General features: G+C 38.6%; 1 protein-coding gene across 3 annotated transcripts in view; it reads right to left on the reverse strand.

The window, feature by feature from the left end:
- The window catches only part of efna3b (ephrin-A3b), a 55361-nt gene extending 33421 nt beyond the window's left edge, over positions 1-21940 (reverse strand). For all 3 annotated transcript variants that reach the window (XR_013823720.1, XR_013823721.1, XM_079894897.1), the window contains exon 1: positions 21227-21940. Coding sequence is in view for 1 of the 3 variants with exons in the window: in XM_079894897.1 (XP_079751023.1) it covers positions 21227-21333 (107 nt within the window). In the remaining 2 variants the exon portion in view is untranslated. The remainder of the gene's footprint in view (positions 1-21226) is intronic.
- Positions 21941-25053: the final 3113 nt, after the last annotated feature.

Here is a 25053-nt window from a genome sequence, read left to right on the forward strand (position 1 = left end):
GAAAAAGTCATGGAAATAAGTAAAAATATATTTAAAATAAAACTTGCCTGCAATCCAGAATGATTACCCAAGTCTGTCTGTTTAGGGTCTAAATAAAATCAATACAAAATCTTTTCCCAGTAATGATAAGCCTTTGGTCAGAAAGTGTGGGAACACTGATTAGAGAATCGGTTTGTTTGAATTCTCAAGAAACCTTTGGCACCTCCCAGATAAACTGGCTGGAGATCAATAGCACTTTTTCCTTTAGTCATCCACATTGAGAGCACAGATCAAAACCAACACACTACCAAGAGTCAACACCGTGACCGACATAACTAAACACCTCTGATATCCATAGCTCTATATAGCTAATCTGACAACTATCTGAAGAGCAAGATAATCCTGCAGGAGATAGCACAGCCTGCACTAAGTGTAACGCACTGTAGGGTGACAAGAATGTAAGGGTTTGGCAGTGTGGTAAAGCCCTGTATATCACAGTTCTGTGATTAACAGGTGATGCATGCTACGCTGTACTGCAAATATCTGCTAGCTGAGGCTTCGCTAAGAAAAGCAGCGAGGAAGGCAGGTGGGCCAGTAGAGATAACCATTTGGCGGGAAACTGTGCCGTGTGAACAGTAGTTAATGGTTGATAAACCCTGCCCCCCACACAGCAGGTGAATCCCCCTTACACTAGCATGCTAGCAGGTGGCGAAATCTCATTTGAAATTCCAGCACTACAAGGTTAGAGTGTGAGAAATCCCATTTGAAAATCTCTCTTTGCACGGTTAGTTGGTGATTTCTGCTTCACAAATGAGGGATCTGTCGAACATGGCATTTCAATATTCTCTGAGGGCTTTAAGCCTAGTCTTCTACCCAAAGGGACGTGGCACTATGTTTGCCTCAGGCTAGCTCTTACTGGGCTCAGATACTGGATTTATTGCGGAGATATGTGTTGACAAGCCAATACCAATCAATCTTCACACAGCTATTACAGAAAAAAAAAAAAAAAAAAAAAAAAAAGATATGGGACTTTTTTGTTGTTGTTTTTTTTCTGAACAGAGAAATTAGTAATATTAAAATGCATTTGATGTATGATGCAAAACATTAAAACTTAGTTTACCCTAAATATATATTTGGTTGTCATTTTCTCTTATTGTTCTAAACCTGTATATGCCTTTTTCTTCAGTGGAAAAGTATCAGAAAAGAGAATATTTTGAATAACATGCTTGTCGCTCTTTTCAATGCAATTGCAACGAAGCTTCGAAATAGACCAGAAAAGATATTAGCCACCATAATGTATAATATGTTTGTCAAACAAACAAAAAATTAAAGTAAAAATTAAATCATCATTCACACAAAAAAAAAATCGCCCTAGCTTTTCGTGAAGCATTCATAAAATACATTTAAAAAAAAAAAATTGGATCACAGCAATAATTGATTGATCTGGTTCACAAAATCGCAAATGATTCATTGACTGATTCAACACACTGACTTGCAATGGTTCTTAAACTAAGAGCTTACTGGAAGATTATGTGTAAATACATTTTTGGTCACATAGGGCCATTTAAAATAAATAAATAAATATTTTACTTCCTGTATGAAGCTTGAAAGCTTTAGCGTAACTTTCTACAAAAGAGCGAGCAACACTAATTCAAATTTTCTAATTTACATATACCAAACGCATAAATGTAAAATTAATTTTTGAGTGAACTTATCTTTTAATTTAGCTGCATGAAAGCAGGTTTGCAAAATCAATCAATCTGGTAGAATGTTGAGTCTAAATGGATGCAATGAGGTTGATTTCATAGTTAGATCCAATGTTCCTTTCAGCAGCCTGGCAGACAGTATGCACTGGGAAATGCTACGAGTCACAGCTTGCAGCTGGTATTCTTTGACCTTGGACTCGCTATAAATAGCAAACAGGTGAAAAATCCCGTATGAGACTCTTCTGTTATGTGGTTAGCCGATGACAGAAAGCACAAAAACCACTTAAGGATCTTCTCCCAGGCTAACAAGCCAGCCTCACATCAGCTAGAGACGTGTGGTCCAAGGTCCAAGTCCAAGGCCACTAGCTCCCATCTGTAGTTACTAGGTTCTTTTGTGACACTGCGATCAAACAGGACCTTACTTCATTTGTTAGCAGCATTAAGGTATGTACGGGCTCAAAAAAAGTGTGCTCTGCCATATGTAGTTTTAATTGTCCCAATGGGAGACAGCTGTAATGCTGACTAGGACAGATATAAATCAAAGAACTGTGCAGGGCTATGTGACCAGCACTTTCTGTGTTGATTTAAGCAATGTTCTTGCTCAGCTTATCCAGTTCTCCTCTGTTCACCCCATTCACCCTGCCTGCAAAAATTTCATCAAGCAGAGACTGTGACAGGCTTCCCCCTTCTTATTGATAATCTAAGACGTGTCTGATGGGTGTAAACACGAGGAGGAAGCAATCTGCAACAGACGCCCAATAACAAATTCTAAATTCACTTCTAATTATCAATGACAAAGTTGCCGGTGGGAAACTCACATCCCTGATGGGGCGTCACTACGCTGTCGATTGATTCCAACTTCAAAACAAGACGCCAATGCCCAGTCAGGCTCTGAGAAAAGTTTATCACTAATTACGAGTGATAAAGCTGGGTTTTGGGCCCTCCTCCAACCTCTCATTCAAACATTAGTGCTGTCTTTGACTGGAGGCTGGTGTATAATTATGTCAAAGTGGCGTGTCAAAACCAGAAAATATAAGCCGATTCCGATACGCTCCATTCAGTTACGCAGTGATGCCAGGGACTCTGTTAGTGACAGCTCTTGCAGCTTTACACTCCGTTAACTTGTCTAAAAAACACACACGCGCTCTCACACACACACATACAGCCATCATATAGTAGGCAGCCAAGTGAAACTTGTAATGGTTGAGAGAGGCTTTTATTATGATATGTGTATCTGCAGCTGTGAAATGGACTGGGTAATTAATACTGAAACAATCAGACTGTAACAAACATATTCCACTGGCCACTTTTGGAATTAATATTGTTAATCTTTCACGTGAGCTATCAAGCGTACAAGTGTGTGATAGAGTCAGTAGTTGTGGCCCAATCAATGTACAGTAGTATGCATATACTACACACCATGTACCCTACCAGCCAGTATATGCATTTTATCCCTTCCTTTCCACTACTTAATGAAAGCTAAGACAATTGAGTGCATGAAGTGTTAATTAAGTGCATCATCTGGGTATTTGAAGTGCACTTGTTCTTTCTGGAATTTTCCGTGTGAACACACTACTCACACTATTTATACTACAAAATGACATAAGGGACACATCTAGTGACACATGACTACATTACAATAAGTGTTTGGCTGGTTAGCTCAGCTCAGTTAGTCCCCTAGTTGGTCGACAGTTAAGCCATTCTGAGCGGAAAAACATCTTTCTATTGATTGCCTTTCAAAAGTAGCTGCTAGCAACATAGCATATAAATGTTGCTAGCAACATATGCTAACAGCACACATTGCAAGTAGCCTAATTCATTATTTTATTGTAGATGTTGTCACAGTCGCTGATTATTTTTGGATGGCATGAAATGGCTAAGCTGTGAGCTTCTTAACCCCAAGGTTAAAAAGGGAAATATTTAATTTGACATTTTTAATTTTGTTAATATTGTAAGTGTAATTTAAAAGACATTAAATCAACTTTAAGGCTAAATACAGATAAAGTGATTTTCTGCCATTTCTAATCAGGCACAGAATAAAATACCTAAAAAAAAAAGTTCTCAGCCAGTGTCCGAGTATACTTTTGATAAAGAACAAACTTTGCAAGAGTTAAAAAAGTATGTTCTATATGGGTCATATGAATTAAATTCGAACGTACTACATCCACCATGTTGTCACTGTCACATGCATCACTTCACTACCATTCACAACTGCTGTCCCGTGGCCTCTTGGATAGTACAGTACCGATTTCAATGCGCACTTTAGAATGTTGTCGGAAGTAGTAAATCATCGAGTACTTTTCACCTACAGTTTTATGAATACTATAATTTCGGACATACTACTAATCTCACATACTGTTTTTTTTAGTAGGCAAAAAAACAGTATGTGAGATTAGTAGTATGTAGTAGTAGTAGGCATATTCAGATGCAGGGATACATTCACTGGGTCATGCACTAGCCAAGCAACTGCCATTGAGATGAATGGGAACGCTAACATAAAGCAAACAGAAATGGTAAATTCAAATGCAGCACTATGAAGGTCCAAACCAGTGTTTGACATGGTAATGTATTTAAATCTGCCGACCCCAAAACCGGACAAAGTCAAATCTCTGCGTCATTCACATCCACTTTGTCTCCGACCTACTTCATATGACTGACTGAGAGCGACAGGCACACACAAACAGCATATGGTCCGCAATGCTGACTGTATATCACTGTGGCAGTGTCACATGAGAGTTCAATCTAATTACAATTGACCCACATTATAATTACAATTGATTGGCAGTCAGGCCTCTCTTTCGCTCTCATCTCACCCCGTCCTGACTCCAGACTAACCACCCCCCACCCCCCTTCCTTTCTCTATTTTTTCCTGCCTTGTCCACTCTCGTTTCAACTATTCCAGTTTCATTCAAATTCAAATAGGCCAGAGTCTGAACACACAATATACAATAATACCGATATGCTACACACTACAAAAACACTCACACAGCTAAAGCTGAAAATGTAGCAGAGAAGGATATTATGTAGATTAAACAGATGAAAACACTGAAATATTATGATCAAGTAATGTATTCAGAGCTGGCGCACTGTGCATATCTTAAATTGCACACACACACACACACACCAGCTTTTCGCTGGTCTGCTGCGGTTCTAGTGGAAGAATACAAGACCCCTGTATGTTCCAGCTGCTGTACATCACATCAAAAATAATGACCTCGGGCTCCAGAAGCTGTGTGTGCAAGTCAGGCCATGCACATGTGTGTATCTGCATAATTATGTATATGAGGAGTACTGTGTGTACTGTTCCTGTGAGGAATACACACTTGTGCACAAAATTACACGTATAACCATGATGTGCTTTAGGTCACGTGCATGTGATTGAGTTTAAGTATATGTGTGCACATGCATAATGATGTGTGTCAACCGTATTGTGTAAGCGCTTGTTGCTCAGTGTGAGTGTGTGAAAAGTCTGTTCGTGTCATAGCGCTGCAGAGTGTTGTCAGCTCGCTGTCATTTTGAGCCTCAGATAAGACCCAATCTCATAGCAACAACATGCTATCCCTCTATTCATTTCTCTTTCTCCACTCCCCCTCCTCTAATGAACCCTCTTCTCTCCTCTCCTCTCCTCTCCTCTCCTCTCCTCTCCTCTCCCTCTCTCAATTATATTTAACTCATGACAGCTGTTAGAAATATGTGACAACTGCAATACTGAGGAAACTGTATATTCAACTTTTAAATGAGTTTACCTTCACAGAAGTGTCTGTGCGTATGTGTCTATAGCTTTACTATTTATATGCAAATTTTATTTCCGACTGTACAGAACTGGCGGAGATTTATACAGTTACGGAGTGTACTATTGTGTTGCGTATCTGTGTTCACATACATTCGTGTTAGAGAAACACAGGTGTAATTTACTAGTATTATTAGGGAGATTTGTGCTGTTAATGGAGAACCACCAATGAAAATGAATAATTGTAATGTTAGTATTTAAAGTACATTTCCAAGGGGAAATATTTTTCTTTTTACAAAGAATTTCACATGGTCATAATGACAAATCTGTTGTCTTATATTAAAAACTGTTTTATTAAGCCACTGTAACAAATTAAATTGCACTGCAATGGATTTCATTGGTTGTTTTACGTAAAGTAAAATTCATTTCAATAGGAAATTATAATTTGATGTTTAAGTTATGTCATTGAAGGTGCACTGAACACAATACAATACATAAACAAAATGATTTGAATAAAGTTGTTTATATACACTGGTGTCAAACAACTATAAAATCAGTCGCTGCTGAATTTAAAGTTGAACAGTGTTTCAGATTTATTTTTTAGCTTGTGTATCCTAGAGCCTTTCAAAGTCAGAACATTGACAATCTTTTAATTAAACAGGTTGCTTTGAACCGTTTTGGCAATCAAAGTTACTTAAATGAGGGGAAAAGGCTGTTTCTTGGTAAATTTCAACAGCTAAAGGGTTGTTTGCTCCAAGGACGATAACTATTACGGTATAGTTCTAAAATAATCATTCTAAATATAAAAGAATGCCACAGTCCACACCACAGCTATAACAATAACGACACAGAGAAACGATATTGTTCGAATTACTGTCAGAAAATTTTTTTTTCATCAGCTGATGAATGATAAAAGCAGTGACAGCCAATCAGAATCCATCCAAGAGCTCAAGCATTTAAAGCAGCAGACGTCAAAACTGCAGCGCGTGCTTAGAATAAACAGAACAATATCGTGCACTGGTGTGGACTCTAATTTTATCGTTAGTTATATTTATAGTTATTGTTCTTGGTGTGAATGGGCCTTAAGAAACAAGTTCAATTAAAAGCATTGACTACATATTTGACTTTTGAGTAAAAAACACTTTAACAAAAAACAAAAAGTAGTAACAAATCCTTTGAAATTTACATTGTACTTTGATTAAAAGTACAAGTCATACATTACAGTAAAAGTACAAATTCCTCACAAACATATTTACAGTTGTATAGTTATGTATAGTGCAATGAAGTACTACAATAACATTTTACACCTGTGTGTTGCTGACAAAAATGTTAACTCATGCGTCAGCACAGAATTAAAACTAAATTAAATCCACGTTTTTGACTAACTTTTTTTTACCTGTACTTAAACTTAGAATCAAATGATCAGTATGTTTTACACCCCTGACAACCCACAAAATCATTTGCTACTGTTCATTGCAAAAAATGAGTCTGTATTAGCATGTGTGTGTGCGTACGTGTGAGTAAACCCAGAGTGGAAGAAGAAAAGAGCTCTCACCCCCTCCCCAAACCCCCCAACCCCCAATCACCATCTTCCTCTTTATAAATACCTACCTGTGTTCTATTCAATTCTTCTTTTCTAGACATCTCCTTTCCTTTCTCCGTCTTTCTCCCGGGATGTGACACAGAATTCTGTTAACTGCTGTGAAAATGCATTTATTACCATAAGCCTGCAATGCTAACAACTACCCTTCCCCACACACACTCAAGACAGTGGGACCTGCAGTAGGGCATTGATATTCTGTACAACCACATACAGGCAAGAGAGGATTTTGAAGTAAAGACTTATGTACACACACACACACACACACACACACACACATGCACGCGCACACAGAAACAGGTTTATTTCACAGAATCTGTTGTACATTCTGTATTTTATGGATTACATGTGCATGGAGGAGTTACTGAGTGTTACAGAAAAGAAGGGCAGTCAGACAGAGAATGCTTCAAGAGGTAAATTGATTTAAATGCAATGAGATGGATTTTGGAGAAAAAATCTAGGCCTGTCAATTTAAGATATTAATTTTGTTTGATTAATTACCATCTTTTTTACCAAATCATGTTTTTGTGAATCTGTAGTCAGAGGCAAACGTTGATACATTTAAAAAAAATATTCTTTAGAAAATCTTACATATTTATTTTGGGGCTTTTTTCAGCAAAATATTGGTATTTGAACTTAAATCAAACTAATTTGATTTATATGTAAATAATTAGATTAAAACGTCAAACTATTGACAGCCTTAAAAAAAAAATTGCCATACACAGACGAATTAGACACAAAAACACATGCACACACACAAAACCGTACACTCATCAGTGTGACATAGAGACCCAATCCTGAAGCACAGTCTGACATTGGCTGATAAAAAAGGCCATTATACAAGGTCATAATTTAGCTTGTCCATTTAAAATCTCTCTATTAAAATCCATGATGTGCACACACACACTCAAAAACACACACACCAACTTTCGCTAATTCTCTAATTATGTTCATGATTATGGTGAACAGGGTGCACTCGTGGCCTGGCTAATGATGGCTTTAATGGCCAAAAATCCCCATTAAAAGCCCCATTCTACACACACACAGAGAGAGAGAGAGAGAGAGAGAGAGAGAGAGAGAGAGAGAGAGAGAGAGAGAGAGAGAGAGAGAGAGAGAGAGAGAGAGAGAGAGAGACGCAAATGCACGTAAACACACAAACACTTATAAAGGCTAAGTGCTCACAATTCTCCATTAAAAATGATGTTATATGCAAAGGGGAATATGGAAAAACTGTGTCATGGGAAGCTTCAGCTGTGTTTTTTATCTTTCAATTTCTTAAATAAGAATTAGAGTTTCTGACACTGAAAAAAATACTTATGTTATTGTAGTTTAATTCAAGCACATTAAATAATATTCAAATAAATAACCATTTAATTGTACCACACAAAATTATTTCAAGTGTAGCTGAATTCTATTCTTAGTATTTCTGATATGTCTTTAAATGGCAGAAATATACTATTATACTAGTATGTTATTGCAGATTCAACCAATGACTGTTTTCAAACTGGTTTCCCTAAACACTCATTCCATCTGCCATTGGTCAGCTAAACCGATAACCACGCCCCTAAACTCTGTTGAGTCAGTGTTGCTATGCCAGCCTGGTCAGGATTCTCAAACAAACAAAGTTCTGAAAGCCCCACAGAGCCACAGTGTTTACACTTTTTGTGAGAAACAACCAACAAATGGCTCACTTATAGTTGTCTCTGCATATTAAACTGCGAGAAAGTATTTTAACATCCACTTACAAAACAATTACACACTTCACCTTAAGGCACTGTTAATGCAGGTCTAAACCTCTGAACACTACCACCCTTTAACCTGATGTGTTGACAAGAAATAAAATGAAAGTGTCATTTAACCACTGCTAAAAACCCTGATCACGCGTCGGTCACACTAAACTAACATGAAGCAGCAGTAACTGTGATTATAACCTGTTTGAAAGCCTCTGCTTTTCAACCTCTTCACGTTTACATTAGCATATGCGATACTTTCCGAATTAGCTTGTCTGTCTAGATTAGTGCTTCTCGATCTCATACTTGTGCACTTGCGTGTGTGTGTGTGTTCAAATGTATCACATGAGCCAATTGTCTTTTGCTGATGTGAAAAGAGGGCAGGAAAGCCTCCAAACTTTACAGAACACACACAGACGGGGATATATCCTGCTCTGCTGTCATATGTCTGTATATCAGCGTGTACTCGAGTCCCAGGCAGCATTTCACTATATCTGTGTGTGTGTGTGTGTGTGTGTGTTTGAAGGCTTTGAAGCCTGTCTGTGTGCAAGATAGCTGTTGTTCTGTGTGCCAGAGCTCGAAAGAGCAGAGTAACAGGAGAATCAGAGAGAGACGGACAGAATGAAAGACTCCAAATGCTCTTTTTCTCCTCTATTCATTAAGATGAGATGACTCTTCCATTGAGCGATTCACCTCCATCAGCCTGCTGGATTTAAATGAGCGGGAGTCACGGCTCTTCCTGTTCAAATCAGAGACATTTACACTGCTCACTTCCCCTTCTCCAAAGGACAAACACACACACACACACGCACAGAGAGAGAGAGAGATAAAGAGACCACACACATACACTCAGAGGGACCACACAGACAACCATACAAACTCATTTATTAGTGCGTATATGCACGTTTATGTCTGTGTGTGTGATCTGAAGCACACTTAATGTCTTTCTCAGCTGAAAAAAAAAGAAGCTTAAACCAGCCTAAAATAATTGCTGGTTTCAAAGGGGGTTTGGACATCTGCCAGCTGGATGCTCTGATACACTTCAAGCGAAATCGAAGAACGAACTGGTGTGACGTCATTTCAAACAAAATCAGGCCAAAATAAAGTTTGTTACTTTAGAGTTTGTTTAGTAGCTTGAAACATCCTACCGAAGCAAACTTTAAACACCTTGGAAATTCTTTGGCATGTAAATCTTCTCCGGTTCATTTTCAATTGTTCAGTCCGTCGAGGTCAGATACATGAACACAATGGAGAGCTGCTTTATTGTAGAAACTGACATTTTAATTCTAACTGATAGTGACACTGACACTTTTTTAGTGTTTAATACTGAAAAACAATATATTGTATAAAGTGACGTGATTGGACGTTTCTCACCACTGTCATTTTTGTGGACAGCATAGGGATGTTCGTTAACAGTAGGCCTACGTCACTTAAAGGTATTTCAAACTTACTTTTACCGCTAAGCAAAGAACGAATCTGTTTTTTCTCAAGATGTACTGAGGGGAGACATGAGCCCTGTTCTACTCTTTGAGGCATTACAGATTAGAAATGGCCATAAATTTAGAAAAAACAACTTTCAGATAAGGACTGAATCATGGCCATTTCACAAAAAGAGGGATGACGAGACCACAAGAGATGGTGTTTCTATGCAAATAATTTGGCTATAATAAAACACAGTGGTGTGAGGCGAGAGCCGGTGTTGTTCGTTTCATCATCATGAGTTGTAGTAATGAAAGGTGTGTCAAATCTGGCCTGCTTTTGAAGTGAATAATTGGAGACTGGAAGAGGCTCGAAATACATAATTTCCATCTGCATTAACATCCTCCCTGAAGTACGAAACAGACCCCCTGCTACCGCTGCACTGTCAAAAATAAAAAAGTTGAGAAAACTAAAAATGTCATGGCAACGTGAGACTACAGAAAATTAAAAATTGTTAATGCCGAAGAGCATGCTGTGAATCACCAACCCTTAACAAATCAGCAAAATTGTTCAATATTAAAAATCTTAGAATTTTCAGTTAGGCTGAACAAACATCCCGGGGTCTATTCTTCGTATCTCGCTTAATACATCTGAGATTATTTGACAGATGCCAGATCTTCTAATCGTGGTAACTGATCTCTGGATAATTTGGTTCTCCAAACGGATTTGCAGATTTTATTAAGGATTAAGTTGCCTGAGATAACTGTACGTTCTTGTGTTCATTGGACAGGGCAGATATATCAATACTCGAAACCATGATCAGCAATTCAGCAACGTAATGACATCACATATATAAAAAAAAAAGAACATCACACACCTGGCAAAAAACTTGACGGATTTCTGGACCTTTCTAAAGAAAAAAGCCAAACGACCAAAACGACATAAAATTCATAATAAATGAAATATGTAGTTGTTTTTTTTTTTATATGATTCACAAATATTTACTTAATGATTTCTAAGTAGTATTTATATTAGTATTAATAAAGACTTTACATTTTTAGCAATTCATTTCATTTTACCTGTGAAGCAGATTTGTTATGTGACAGCATTAATAAAAGTTTCTTAAGGGTCAAGGACATTTTTCTAATGGCTCAGCAGACAATTTTTTTTTTTTTTACTAAGTCTGCATCTCCTGCGCTGCATCAAGCCACTCCCATAATTGCTGTTGAAATGAATGCACAGCACAGACTGTACATCATGTGTGTAAGACTCCAATAAAATTATTAGGTAATTATTCCCTCACAAATAAATCTCTCAGTGAGTAAAACTGTCTGTCTATCTTATTATAGACTAGGCAACATTATACTTATATTACTTTCAAATACATTTTTTAATTATTATTGTTCCTGGTTAAATAAGGTACTCTTGATCTGCCCCTTCATAGCCTGAACCTCGCTGAGCTTGTGCACGGCAGTCTAATGCTGCTCTTAAATGGTCACAAAAAGGCTTTTTTCATAAATATTCTAATATTTGTTAGTTTAAATAGTAATCTTGCTTGATTATCTAGCATTTAAGTCAAAGTAGCTATCTTTATGTATGATACTACCTGGAACTAGGGATTCACAAAATATGAATTGGTTATCGGCTGAGAGATATTTTTTATCTGTCATTATCAGGCAATATACTGTAGTATGTATTGGCCAATACTGAATTAAATAATTGTGCATTTCTGGCATGTTTTTGCTCACTTTAATGCTCACTTAAAGTTAGTCTTTAAAAAAAAAAAATGTATGTACTAAATAATTTAACACTGTTAAATGTAATCTTGAGCAAATCTCAAAATAAATATTTTTTTTCATACTGTACATTATAATGTTGCGATTCATTAATTCACTAGCATATACATAAACAAAATAATATAGAATTTGAATACTGACCATTTATTACAACAATAATTAATCTGTATCTGCCATCATTTTAATATATATATCAGTGCATCCAAAAACATGATGGAACTAACTCCAAAATGTTCATAAGCACAACAGTTATTTATTGGATTATTACAGTGTGCCAAGACTGCTGGGATCCCATCATGCTCTTGGAGAGTGTCAAACAGTTTGGAAATAGGTAATAAAGAAATAAATGGTATTCATAAGAATTAAAAAGAGGAGATGAACGAAACGAAGGGAGGCTGAGCCGCAGAAGGTGAAATGAGTATTAAAAACATTAAATGAATAAATTGTGTGATTATATTATATTGAATAACTAAGTAAAGGCGCCGTTATAGAAAATAAAGAGCGTAGAACATCTTCTTACATGGCATCCCCTGCATTCATTGCAACCCTCACCATGACGAAGAATAAATAAACAGAAGTGATTGGTGTGATAAGTGGATGTGGTTATGCACAACTGCCTCATTCATCAACCTCAGTTGAACTGGCGTTATTAATTAAGACTGCTGCTCTTCACATAGATACAAACATCATAAAGCACATCAGGCGCACACATGCACAGACTAGCTTTCACTCAATGATAACGCAAAGTTGATGAACGAGAACCAGGTCTTCTCTGTCACTTAGATAGATCTCTCCGTTTACTCATGAATATGCACCGAGCAATTTGCATATGCAAACCTCAGACTGTTATCTGATTTATGAGCTTTGCTGTTCTGTTTTTTTATCCACCTGCCAATCAAATCCCTTGTTTGTGCATTGCTAATGACAATACAGGAAATAAGCAAGTTGGCTGTTTATCCTCAAGATTTTAACCTGCGCACAGCGTGAATTCAGCTCACCTCACCTGAACCAACCTGTGAGTGTGAGAGCCATCTGCACAACACCTGGACACACCTGTGCTCTGCTCTCTCTCTCTCACTCACACACACACACACACACACACACACACACACACACACACACACACACACACACACACACACACAATGACCTGCGCATCCAATAATCTGGTATAGAGTTTCCTAGTCTTGCATCCACTACCTTTCAAAAGTTTGGGGTCAGTATGATTTTTTCTTTTTGAAATAAATGTATTCTACTTTAGCAAAAATGCAACAATTTATCAAAAGTGACAGTAAAGGCATTTATAATTTATTTACAAACAATTTCTATTTCACATAAATGTTGTTCTTTTGAATATTCTATTCGTCAAAGAATCCTGAGGAAAAACTGTATCGTGGTTTCAACAAAAAAATAAGCAGGATAAATGACTTGACATTGATAATAATAAGAAATGTTTCTTGAGCAGCAAATCAACATTTTAGAATGATTTCTGAAGGATCATGTGACACTGAAGACTGGAGTAATGATGCTGAAAAATCAGCTTTGCCATCACAGGAATAAATTACATTTTAAAATTATAATCAAATAGAAAACTGTTATTTTAAATTGTAATAATATAAACTATACCGTTTTTACAGTTTTTTTTTTTTAAATCAAATAATAGAATGTTTCCAAATATCTTACCAACCCCTTGCCAAAAGCTTATTATTATATTACAATAAATATAGCATTTTTAAAACAAAGGATATAACTACAATTATTTTGTGATTAATTAAACCTTAAGTTGAAATCTTCAAGGTACAAGGTGAAGGCACATGTTCGTAAACTTTCAAGTATAGGTGGCATATATTCATAAGGTCAAAGTTTACGATTGCAGCTTTAAAAATGTACTATTATTAAGCAGAGAAAAACTCATTCTCACGCTTATTCAACTAAAGCATATATTAAACAACGGGTAAACAAGACTCCTTTTCTAGATCCAACACCACTTCACTGCAGGAAGTTGAGTAACAGGACACTTTTTTTCAGATGTGCTATTAGTAGCATCTTAGTGTGCAATTTCTGAAAGGATCACAGAACCCACTTGAACCCCTAAGGAAGAAAGCCAAACAAAAAAGTTAGATGTACATATTACTTGTATACACTGATGAGCCAAAACATCATGACCACCTGCATAATATGCTGTTGGTCACTGCGTGCTGCCCAAACAGTGCCGACCTGCCAAGGCAAGGACTCTACAAGACCCCTGAAGGTGTCCTGTGGTATCTGGCACCAAGACGTTAGCAGCAATCCATCAAGTCCAGTAGGCTGCGAGGTGGAGCCACCGTGGATCGAACTTGTTGGTCAAGCACATCCCACAGATGCTCAATTGGATTGAGACCTGGAGAATTTAGAGGCCATTCCAGGGAAACACCTTGAACTCTTCATCATGTTCCTCAAACCATTCCTGGACAATGTGTGCAGTGTGGCAGGGTGCATTATCCTACTGAAAGAGGCCACTTCCACAAGGGAACACCCTTGTCATGAAGAGATGTTTAGGTGTTTTACGTTCACATGAATGGCCGGACCCAGGGTTTCCCAGCAGAACATTGGCCAGAGAATCACACTCCCTCCACCGGCTTGTCGTCGTCCCACAGTGCATCCTTGTCCCACTACTGCCTCAGGTAACAGCACACACTTAAGGCCCTGATATACTTTAAGCGAAATCGAAGATCGTCATTTCAAACAAAATCAGGCCAAAACACACTTCGTTTGGAGTTCGTCTTGGGATTTCGAAACAGCTTGCCAAAGCGAATCTTCTGGAAAAGTTTGCTTTGGCTGGTAAACTTTGTTCTACCATTGGTCCGTGGCGATTACGTAATAAGTAGGTGTGTGCGGAGGCTCCGCCTTCTTTCATGTGGAAATCTTTTCCAGTTCATTTCTCCTCTCGAGTCCGTTGCGATCAGATGTCCATGAATGAAAACATGAACACACTGGAGGAGCTGCTTTATAGTAGAAAATGAAGTTGTACTTCTGATGAAACGAGACAATGACACTGTTTTTCATGTTTACATACGGTAAAGCTACTTGATTTTAAGCAATCTATTGTGTAAAGTACTATATAAGAAAACGTGACGTGACTTTACAAGAGTGCTGAATTGCAGAGCTCTTGCAAACATATCCACATTGCTATGATCAGATGCTTTTCTTATGCTTTATTAAAAATATTTATCTAACTGTCGCTCTTCAGCAGTGTGGGTGTCATCAGATGTTTGATAACAGTATATGGCTGCTCAAGTATTTCGAACTTTGTTTTACCCCAAAACGAAGAACTAAAAAGGACTTTGCCGTGAGTATATCGGGGCCTATACACTGCCGTTCACGTGATGTAAAAGAAAATGGGACTCATTGGACCAGGTGACCTTCTTCCATTGCTCCAAGGTCTAGTTCCAACGCTCACATGCCCATTGTAGATGCTTTCAACGGTGGACAAGGGTCATCATAGGCACTCTGATTGGTCTGCAGCTACTATCAATTAAATTTTGTGACTTGTGCCAAAGTACACCTTTTGGTTCGGACTATACAGGATATCCTTTGTTGCCCTTGTGCATCGATGAGCCTTGGGCGCACAACACCCTGTCACCGGTTCGTCCCTCATCGGACCACTGTTGGTAAATTCTCACCACTGCAGACCGGATGCAACCCACAAGTCTTGCCGTTTCAGAGATACTCTGACTCAGTCGCCTTGCCACAACAATTTGGCCCTTGTCAAAGTCGCTTAGATCTTAATTCCTGCCCATTTCTCCTGAATCCAACACGGAGATTACAAGAACTGATTGTTTGCTTACCATCTAATCTACCCAGACCTTAATATGTGGCCTTGTTAGGAGATGATCAACAATATTCGCTTCTCCTGTGACTGGTCATAATGTTTTGGCTCATCAGTATGCAAGTGTATTTAAACAAGATCTTCAAATATTTTAGTACCTAAAAAATGTACATGCTAGTCAGACCATGCATTTTTACCTAGCGGTAAATAGATGTTCAAAAACAGAAATGACTTTCGCCTGAGGTGTATTCCTGAATAGATTCATGATTACTTTCTATATAGATTTACATATAAATAAATCCATCACGAAAAACATTAAAGGTCTATTAAAGGTGCTTATTTCTAAAGTTTCACACATTTAGAAATAAATCATTTTTTGTGAAGAGCTAGTCATCCGAATGGTGTACGCTCACCCACATGAGATGTGTAGTCATACTAGTTTTCTACAAAAACTTTTTTAATTATGTAAGGTGTGGGTCAGTCTCCATGTTCACCATGTTGAAATGATGTGACCCGCTGTGTTTTACTAAGCATCTGAGAGAATCCTCCTCATGCTTATTGGCTGAGTAGTTTGGTGTTGCGAAGAATGAAAATTAGACAATGGTACACAATTATTATCGAGCTTTAGCAGCGGTGACAATGGGAGAATCAATCTGACTGAAGAAGCAGTAAAGGTTTGAAAACAGAAGAAAGAAAGAAAAAAACGAGTGTAAAAGTGATCAAATATTCAGTAGTGATGCCCAAGTTGCTTATTTTTTTGTTCGACAGGTAAGTGAATTAATTATTGTGTAAACGCTGTCTAAAACTCATTATTATCAGTCTAATTTACATAAAACTCCACATTGAAAAGACCACACACCATTGTGGTATCCGTACTTAAAGTAGCCTACATGAAGAACAGCGATGATAACACTAGCTAAAGAACTATTAAATGTATCTTTAAAAAAAATCTGTAAGATGGTTGACTTTGGCTTATGCTAGAGGCGGAAAAAGATTTAGGGATTATGCAAGTCGACTCTTGTCAGATTGCGCCCCAAAAATTACATTTTCATTAAAAATGAAATTCTTCATTCTTCATAAATCGTCGACCTGCATATAACCACTCCCCTAACAGCAAATTCATTGTACAATATTTCCACAATGATCTTATAATTCCTGACAATTAAGCACTGCAAAAACAAAAAATGCTAAGTTTCCTTAGCTATATTCTACCTGGTTTAACCCTTAAAAATGTCATTCATAAAGCCTAATGTGCTAAGGTTGATTCAATCACATTACTTTTTCAATCATATTTTGGACTTGAATAACACAGTTAAGTTAGATGTTAGCACAAAAACAAACTTTGATTGGTCCCACAGTTTCACCCAACACTGATTTGTAGTTTTAATGCTTTTCAGCAGTCGTATTAGAGACTTTCTGTTCAGTCCAGGGCAGGCTGGTGTTTTCTACTCGTGTTCTGTAATTGTGCTCTAACAGAGCGGAGATGTTCGCCCCTGGAGTCCACACACACTTCATCTCTACTAACATTACACATGTGTTTACAGTGCTTTTTCTCCATAACATACCACAGTGTTCCCTCATGTGACTGTAATCCTTTCGTCAGCAGATGTGTGTTTGCCACGGAAAACCAGCAGTTCGTATATGCATTTATTCAACTCTGTTGTCTAATTATGCATCTGAGAGGGTTCTGTATTTTTTACGGGACACGCATCACTGGAGCGAGAGTGTAGGGCCGTTAGGATCACTGCCCACTCCACGCTCAGTAATTGTCAGTGTGTGTGTGTGTGTGTGTGTGTGTGTGTGTGTAAGCGAACTGAAGGTACACTCTCAGCTATAACTCTCTTGGAAGATGAATGAGGAGGCAGTGGACTGGTTGCTTTGTTTTCGTTTTTTACCTCATAGCCGACGGCACCTCGCTTACTGTTTACACCAAACGTGCTCTACTCGAAAACAAAGACGTTTAGTTGTAGAACACTCACACACGCGCTCTGTATTACACCCCCGAGTCAAAACACTATCCAGAGAACACTAGCTTGTTCGGTGTAGTCCACGGCGAGGAGAGACAGAGTGACTGTGCAGCTCTGGCTGTAGACCCAAATTCAGCACACTGACCACAGCTATTAGCGCTATTAGCATGCTGTGCTACATTTAGGCTCTGACTCCTGAGAATAAGCGGACATATAGCGCGAGCATATAGTTCGACATTCAACAATATAATGCTTAAATATCACAGCTCTAAATCTCTCTCTCTCTCTTTCTCTGTGCTGTATATCTAGGCCAGGCTGAGGTAACAGGGTGTCATCAGTGTTGCAGAGCAGTAATGGAGAGAGAGGGAAGTCTACACATATAATGCTATCTTACAGGCTAATTTCCCCATACACTTTTTTTAAAAACCAAAACAAAGTACACACTTCCTGGAACACAAAAATAATGAAGAAAACACTAGCTCTTGGTAAAATGGGGTTAATGTCCACACTTTCTACTGTGCAGTGGGCCGAAAGTGTGTAATAGCATTTGCTGTAGAAGTCTTATTAAAAATAATCCTTGAAAATAATCCAGTTTAATTTGGTTTTATCACGTAGCATGTCCACCCCGTGCTGCTACTGATGCTAATGCAGTTAGACAGCTCTCTCTGTATGGTGAAACTGGGTGGAAGAGGCACTTTTCATTTCTCTGCACAGTGAGAACTCTAGTGTAAAGCTAAAAGCACATGGAGGCGCAGATACAACGTAGAGCTAAACACCTAAGGCGTAAACTGGCCCACGCAATACCGTTGTGTGCAAAACGGCCCTTATTGCGTGTTGTTTTATAAAATATTTTGACTATTGTTTCCAGTTACCAATAAGTAAGACTGTCCTTGAACATTTTACCATGAATTTTCTTCAAAATCAGAAGATTCAAACCGTTTCTTAAAAAAAGGTCTGTAAATTTGCCTCGGTGTAAAAATTTTGGGGATCAATAAATATTTCTCTTGACGTAGGGCAGTGCTTTTCAACCCTTTTGACTCCATTGTCCAACAAAATTTTCAAGGTATATATGATGTTTTATTAACATGGTTCGGGAGGAGCACATTCAATCGACCTATTCAATCAGCACAAGAGCAGCCCTATGTATATACGTCGAATACGTATACTCGTTTATTCTGATTATTTGAGTGTGAACTTGTGATATATTATATGTGACCCTGGGTCACAAAACCAGTCACATGGGTCATTTTTTTGAAATTGAGATATATACACTACCTGAAAGCTGAATAAATATGTTTTCCATTGATGTATGGTTTGTTAGGATAGGACAATATTTGGCTGATATACAACTCTTTGAAAATCTGGAATCTGAGGGTGCAAAAAAATCGAAACATTGAGAAAATCGCCTTTAAAGTTGTTCATTTATGTTCGCGATTGTGCTGCATTCCCTCACAAAAATAAATGTTTTATATATGTACGGTAGGAAATTTAATAAATATCTTCATCGAACATGATCTTTACTTTATAACCTAATGATTTTGGCAAAAAAGAAAAATCGATCATTTTGACCCATACAATGTATTGTTGGCTATTGCCACAAATATACCCGTGCGACATGTGACTGGTTTTGTGGTCCAGGGTCACATATATATATTATTAATTGATTAATAATATTTTGAATAAGTAATCATATGGCCCTCTTGGAAGTTTGCTGAGGCCCCCTAGTGGGTCCCAGCACCCTGATTGAAAACCTCTGAATAGAGTCTTTTTTGTCATATACAGACTGTAAATGTTTGCATTTGCGTGGCTCTGCTAGGATCAGTTCATAGCATTCATCAATCAATTAATTCAGGGAGGATGTGCGAGTTCTGTCATCCTACGAACACAGACATTAGTCAGTCACATGGCCATACTCAAAACTGTGGCAATATGATGATCATATTATGGTCCTTTGAATAAAATATGAATTATAATATTTGTATATACAAAGGCCCAAACTGCATAGGGGTGAAACTCGAAATGGGGCAAAATAATATCCCGGGGGTGTCCAATGTCGATTTTAGGATCAATTCAAATCATACAATGTGTGCCCGGCTTAAAACAGGCTCCAGATTTCCATATAATCACTGTAAAATGTGTGAAGGGTGAGTGAGTGATTGAGATTTAGATAGGAGTACCTGTAAATAAGAGGCTCTCGGGCAGGTGGGCTGCTGCAGGTCCATGTGTTTAATTTGATTTTGATTTAGGCCAAATTTGTATTCTGCCCCAAGCTACTTATTAGTGTGAACAGTACCTGTAAACTAGGTCAATTCCTGGATTGTTTCATAGGTTTTAAAACTGGTAGTGCCAGATGATAATCTAATACACCAACACACCCATCTATATCTGCACTGTTGCTCTAATTTACCGTTCAGTCAGACCGTGGCCTAAACACCTCAGTCATTCTAATATAAAGCCAAATAATGAAGTGTGAGAGAAAGAGAGACTGAGAGAGAGAGTGTGTGTGTGTGACAGTGAGAGATGCTGAGATTGAATGGTGTCACAATGCAGGCATATTGAGGTCATTTTGAAAAAGTGCCGCTAATTACAGCAGATGGAATGAAAAGAAACTGGGGACTATACACTGGGCTCCATGTATGATGCTGAAAGAGGGAGGAGAACGAAAAAGCAGATTGGGACGGAGACTCCCTGAGAGAAACATACAGGAGTGTGAGTGAATGGAGAAGTGATGGAAAGAAACACACAAGGAGGAGAGAGAGAAAGAGGTTCTGTGAGGACAAAGGTGCAAACCTAAGATATTTCTAATGTACAGCAGATATGCAACTGTACTAGACTCATATTTGGGGCAGAAATCACTCCTTGTCATGTCAGTACATCTAGCCTATCTAGAGTTTCAAGTGATCGTTTCCATGTTTTCTGGCCGACTTCGACACTACCATCGAAGCTTGAGGCATAAAACTGTAAAGCTGCTTTGTGTCAATTACTTTAGTTAAAAGCAAATGAAACAAAATCCTCAGATGAGTAACAATTTGAACCAATTTGAGGGACTACAAAGCACTACTATTCAACAATCATCTGCCTAACCTACATATAGTTGTTTTCAAGATCAAGAAGTTAATAAAATCAATCACTCCTTCTTTAAAAATAAAAATAAAAAATGCATATTATCAAAACGAACACCTGCATTGATTATGGTCATATAAAGAGATGTACAAACACTCACATTAAAACACAAATACATCCCAAAAAGCTCCTGTCCTGATCTACTGATGCACCTGCCCCATAAGGGAATCCCAATAAATAGGTAAACCTCTAAACTGGGTTCAAAATAGATCATTACGACATTTGGTTTATATTAGCTACTCTCCAGGCTGAACCCCCACCCCCCCCTAAAAAAAAGAGATTTTAAAGCATTTTTTAAAAATCTGTTCAAATCTATTTCTTATAAATTTGGACTTAATAGTGGAAAAATGACGATAATAGCTACTTACAGTATGTTTGAACTGTTCCAGTGTACCGCGTGCCTGGCTGCAGTCACGAGGTCAAAGTTTGTGCAGGTGAGCGTCAGAATAAAAAGACAGAGCGCGAAGAGTGCCATAATCCCTCGATCTCTCGCTTTTCTTCCCAGTCTTGCAAGATCTTCTCACCCCACGCGACTCTGCGCTGGAACCATCCCGTTCGGTAAAGAAGGACAAGAAGAGATGCGACCTAAAGCGCAGCTCGCTCAACTACTTAGATACGGGGATTCGCAATATGTTATATTTTAAGTGTTTAAAAAGTCACGAATCCATGGCGAATACCCCCTCCCTCTGTCCCCATGGCGTCAACCCCAATCCAATGGTCCGATAGGAGACCACCACTATTCGCGCGCTGATGGGTCTCCGCGGACGGAGCAGGGAGATGCAGGCAGCCGGGTGGTGTGAGTTTAAATGCGTGAAAGAGAGATATATGTCCACCCTGTAGCGCTGGAGAAACTCGTGAGATAACGAGGCTCCGTGATTGTAAAACTATATTCTCTTTTGTTGATGCTGCTCGTGAGATCGTATCTGGTTGGATGCGCGTGGAGAATCCTGCGCGCGGCTGCGGGATGTTTCACACTTAGCCTACAATTGTGTGACGAACAAGTGCTCGAGCGAGTTTTATTCGCTCTCTTTGGCCATCTCCTCTCTCTCTCTCTCTCTCTCTCTCTCTCTCTCTCTCTCTCTCTCTCTCTCTCTCTCTCTCTCTCTCTCTCTCTCACTCACACACACACACACACACACACACACACACACACACACACACACACCAGCGCGCGCGCTGTTTGGTAGGCTGTGCTCGTTCAGACACCAGCTCCGCCTCCTGCCCAGGACAAAAGCGCGCGTCCGTTGGCTCTAGCTCTGAGCTCTCGTCTTTCAGGGATGCTTTCAGACAGCTTCTCTTGCGACGGAGGAGAAAAACTTTATTTTATATATGCTAACTAAACAATTACGACGGATACCGTTCCTAGAGCAGTTTTAATTACCACCACAATCCTCTTACTGTCTGTCAGAGTGCAGTGCTTTATATCCTATTATCCGCAAAACCTCCATCCTTCTATCCACACCTGCTCTCTCTCTCTCTCTCTCTCTCTCTCTCTCTCTCCAGACAGTGTAAGTCTTTTCTAATATGGAATAATTATGGGAAATCCTCTTAGGAGGGTGAATGGATTGATGGATTGGCTCATCTCTATCTCTGTCCTTCACTCATGGGATCTACTCATCCACACACACAGGATGTTGAGCTGATAATGTTCATATGATAGTAATCAGTCTCGCTTGATCATGTGCCATGTGAGCCTTCCATAATTATAGACACACCTTTACACACATACAAATTATCTATCTATCTATCTATCTATCTATCTATCTATCTATCTATCTATGAAAGTACAACTGAATAGATAAATGCACAGATACAGAAATCCTTGTGAAAATTTAGAGGAAAAGCGCTATGTAATATTTATTAGCCTACATGAACATCGATGTCATGATGCCTTAAGACACGTTGCCTTGGTGATAGTCATGATAGTTTTTGATTTTTTAGTTTTTTTTTCCCCAAGAATGAGAAAAAGCGAGTGAGCAAGAGGAAGGAGAGGGTTGCAGGGCAGGGATAGTTGCAGTTTGCCTCCCGTCTGCTGGGAATGAGTTGGTTAAGCAGAAGTCAAAATGATTTATTGGGAGAAAAGGAGGGAATAGAGGGAGAGAGGACAGCGAGAAAGAGAGGAAGAGATTAGGTGTCATTGGGGAATCCCTCTGTCTTTTTGTCTCTTCCCTCTTTTTGTTTTTTACTATTTCTCACCTGTCTTTCCTCCCTGCCCATTTGTAAAGCATAGCACCCCGTCCCCCCCCTCACACACACACATTCGCCAGCTCCTCCTGTCTTCGCCCTACACCCATTGTGTCAAGCTACATTGACTCTTTCGAAGTCTATTTCTGTCCTTCTTTTGTTCGTTCACTCTCTCGTGATCTACCTCTGTCACCTCTTTGTGTGCCTCACTCTCATCGGCCTGCCATCCTTCTCTCCGAAAGAGTGGCATTGACGAAATATTGCACTCCTCTTTTCAACAGTCGTTCTTTCGCCCTGTCACCACACAAGCAAATGTTTTGGACTCAAGCAAAAAAATAAATAATGTAAATACGGTAAGTCTAGAGGAAAATATTCCCTCTTTAACATCCCCTTCACACACACACACACTAATATTCCATGTATTTTAAGTATGTTGCAAATTGAGTTTGAAATTTGCTATCATAAATAGCTCCTAAATTGTAAAATTCAAGCAAGTCAGTTGTGCACTCCCCCTAGAGTGAGAAATTTACATATGCTTTTTCCATCCTTTTTTTTTTTTTGTTGCATTTCTTTATTTACAACAATTCAAACCATTTTATATAACCATGACAGGCCGTTGTCAGTTTTCATAAAACATCTTTCATTTGCAATACTGCCTTCCAATTCAATTGTGTCTCTCTCTGTCTCAGGAGCAGATGATGAAAAATGGTAGTGTATCATTTTCAGGCCCCGTGACACCGTGGCCCTTATGACATTTAGCTCGGGGAGTTCCTGCTCGGCTCTATCTGTCACATGGCCGGTTCTCGATCTCAAATCCAATCTCCACACACTCATAGCCTTCAATCTAATAGAACATTCAGCTCTTGCCTAACTTTGTTTTTCTTTCAGAAATAAACTATCCAACTAAAACACAAACACATCGTGCTATACGGCTGACCTTGTGACACGGGAAGTTCTCTGCCTGTGACTGGGAAGTGATGCGGCGTCACCGTCACGCTGGAGACATTGGTCCAGAATCGAATAAGCTCTGTAGTCTGTTGTACAACAATGTAGATTTTATTTGCCTGCATTTGCCCACATTCCCAAATCTCATTTAAAATATCACACCATGGAAATCTAGCACATGCGAAATGGCCATTTAAAAATATTCCACATGAACTACAACTGTGGTCAGTTGCAAAAGAGAATAATAAGCTTGGGGGGAAAAAAACTAATTTGCAGTAAATACAATTAGCATAAACGGAGCAATTCCAAAAGGGTCCTCACACCATCAGTGCTCGGGCCCTAAATATGATATTAAAAGCAAGTGTGCAGCACTGAATACATTTTAAAAAATCTCATTTTTAATGTTGTTTAAATGTCTATGTGGCATTTTTAATATGCTTTGAGACAAATCATGTGCAAATTCATCAGTCAACACTAGTTGCTGAGTATTTTCTTCTCAAAACTGCAGTGTAGTCTCAAAAACATGGTTTGAAACCGTCCATTATACCATCACAAACATGTAACCAAAGTGTTTCTAAGGATGCTTATTTTTAGAAGGCAGCTGTCTGTCTCTGAGATGGCGAATGGGAACATGGTTTGTGTAACATTAACAACACATTATTAGCTGCTTGATGCGTAGTCAAGTCTATCTATTACCGTTATGTGTCCGACGTAGTAGAGACTAGAGAGCATTACCATTCTGATACATTGATTTGTAGATGACCCTGTACAATTCGCTCTTCCTCTTCTTTTGAATCAGTTTCTAGTTCAAGCATATATGGTTGAATTACAACCAATATTTCCAATTGCCATTGTGGAGTGTTTGCTACAGTTGACCGAGTGGATCAGGTAGACCGAGCTGGTGTGACTGAGTGGAGGCGGGGACTAAATTTGCATATTAACATTAATTTAGTCTAATATACTCAATCATTCAACTCATGTCATGATCAGCTAAAAAGTAAACCTGGTTACTTGGTATCTATGACAGGATACTACACAATTTGGAAGGGGCGTAATGAAACAAAGC

This window comes from Squalius cephalus, assembly GCF_949319135.1.
Source record: "Squalius cephalus genome assembly, chromosome: 15".
NCBI lineage: Eukaryota > Metazoa > Chordata > Actinopteri > Cypriniformes > Leuciscidae > Squalius > Squalius cephalus.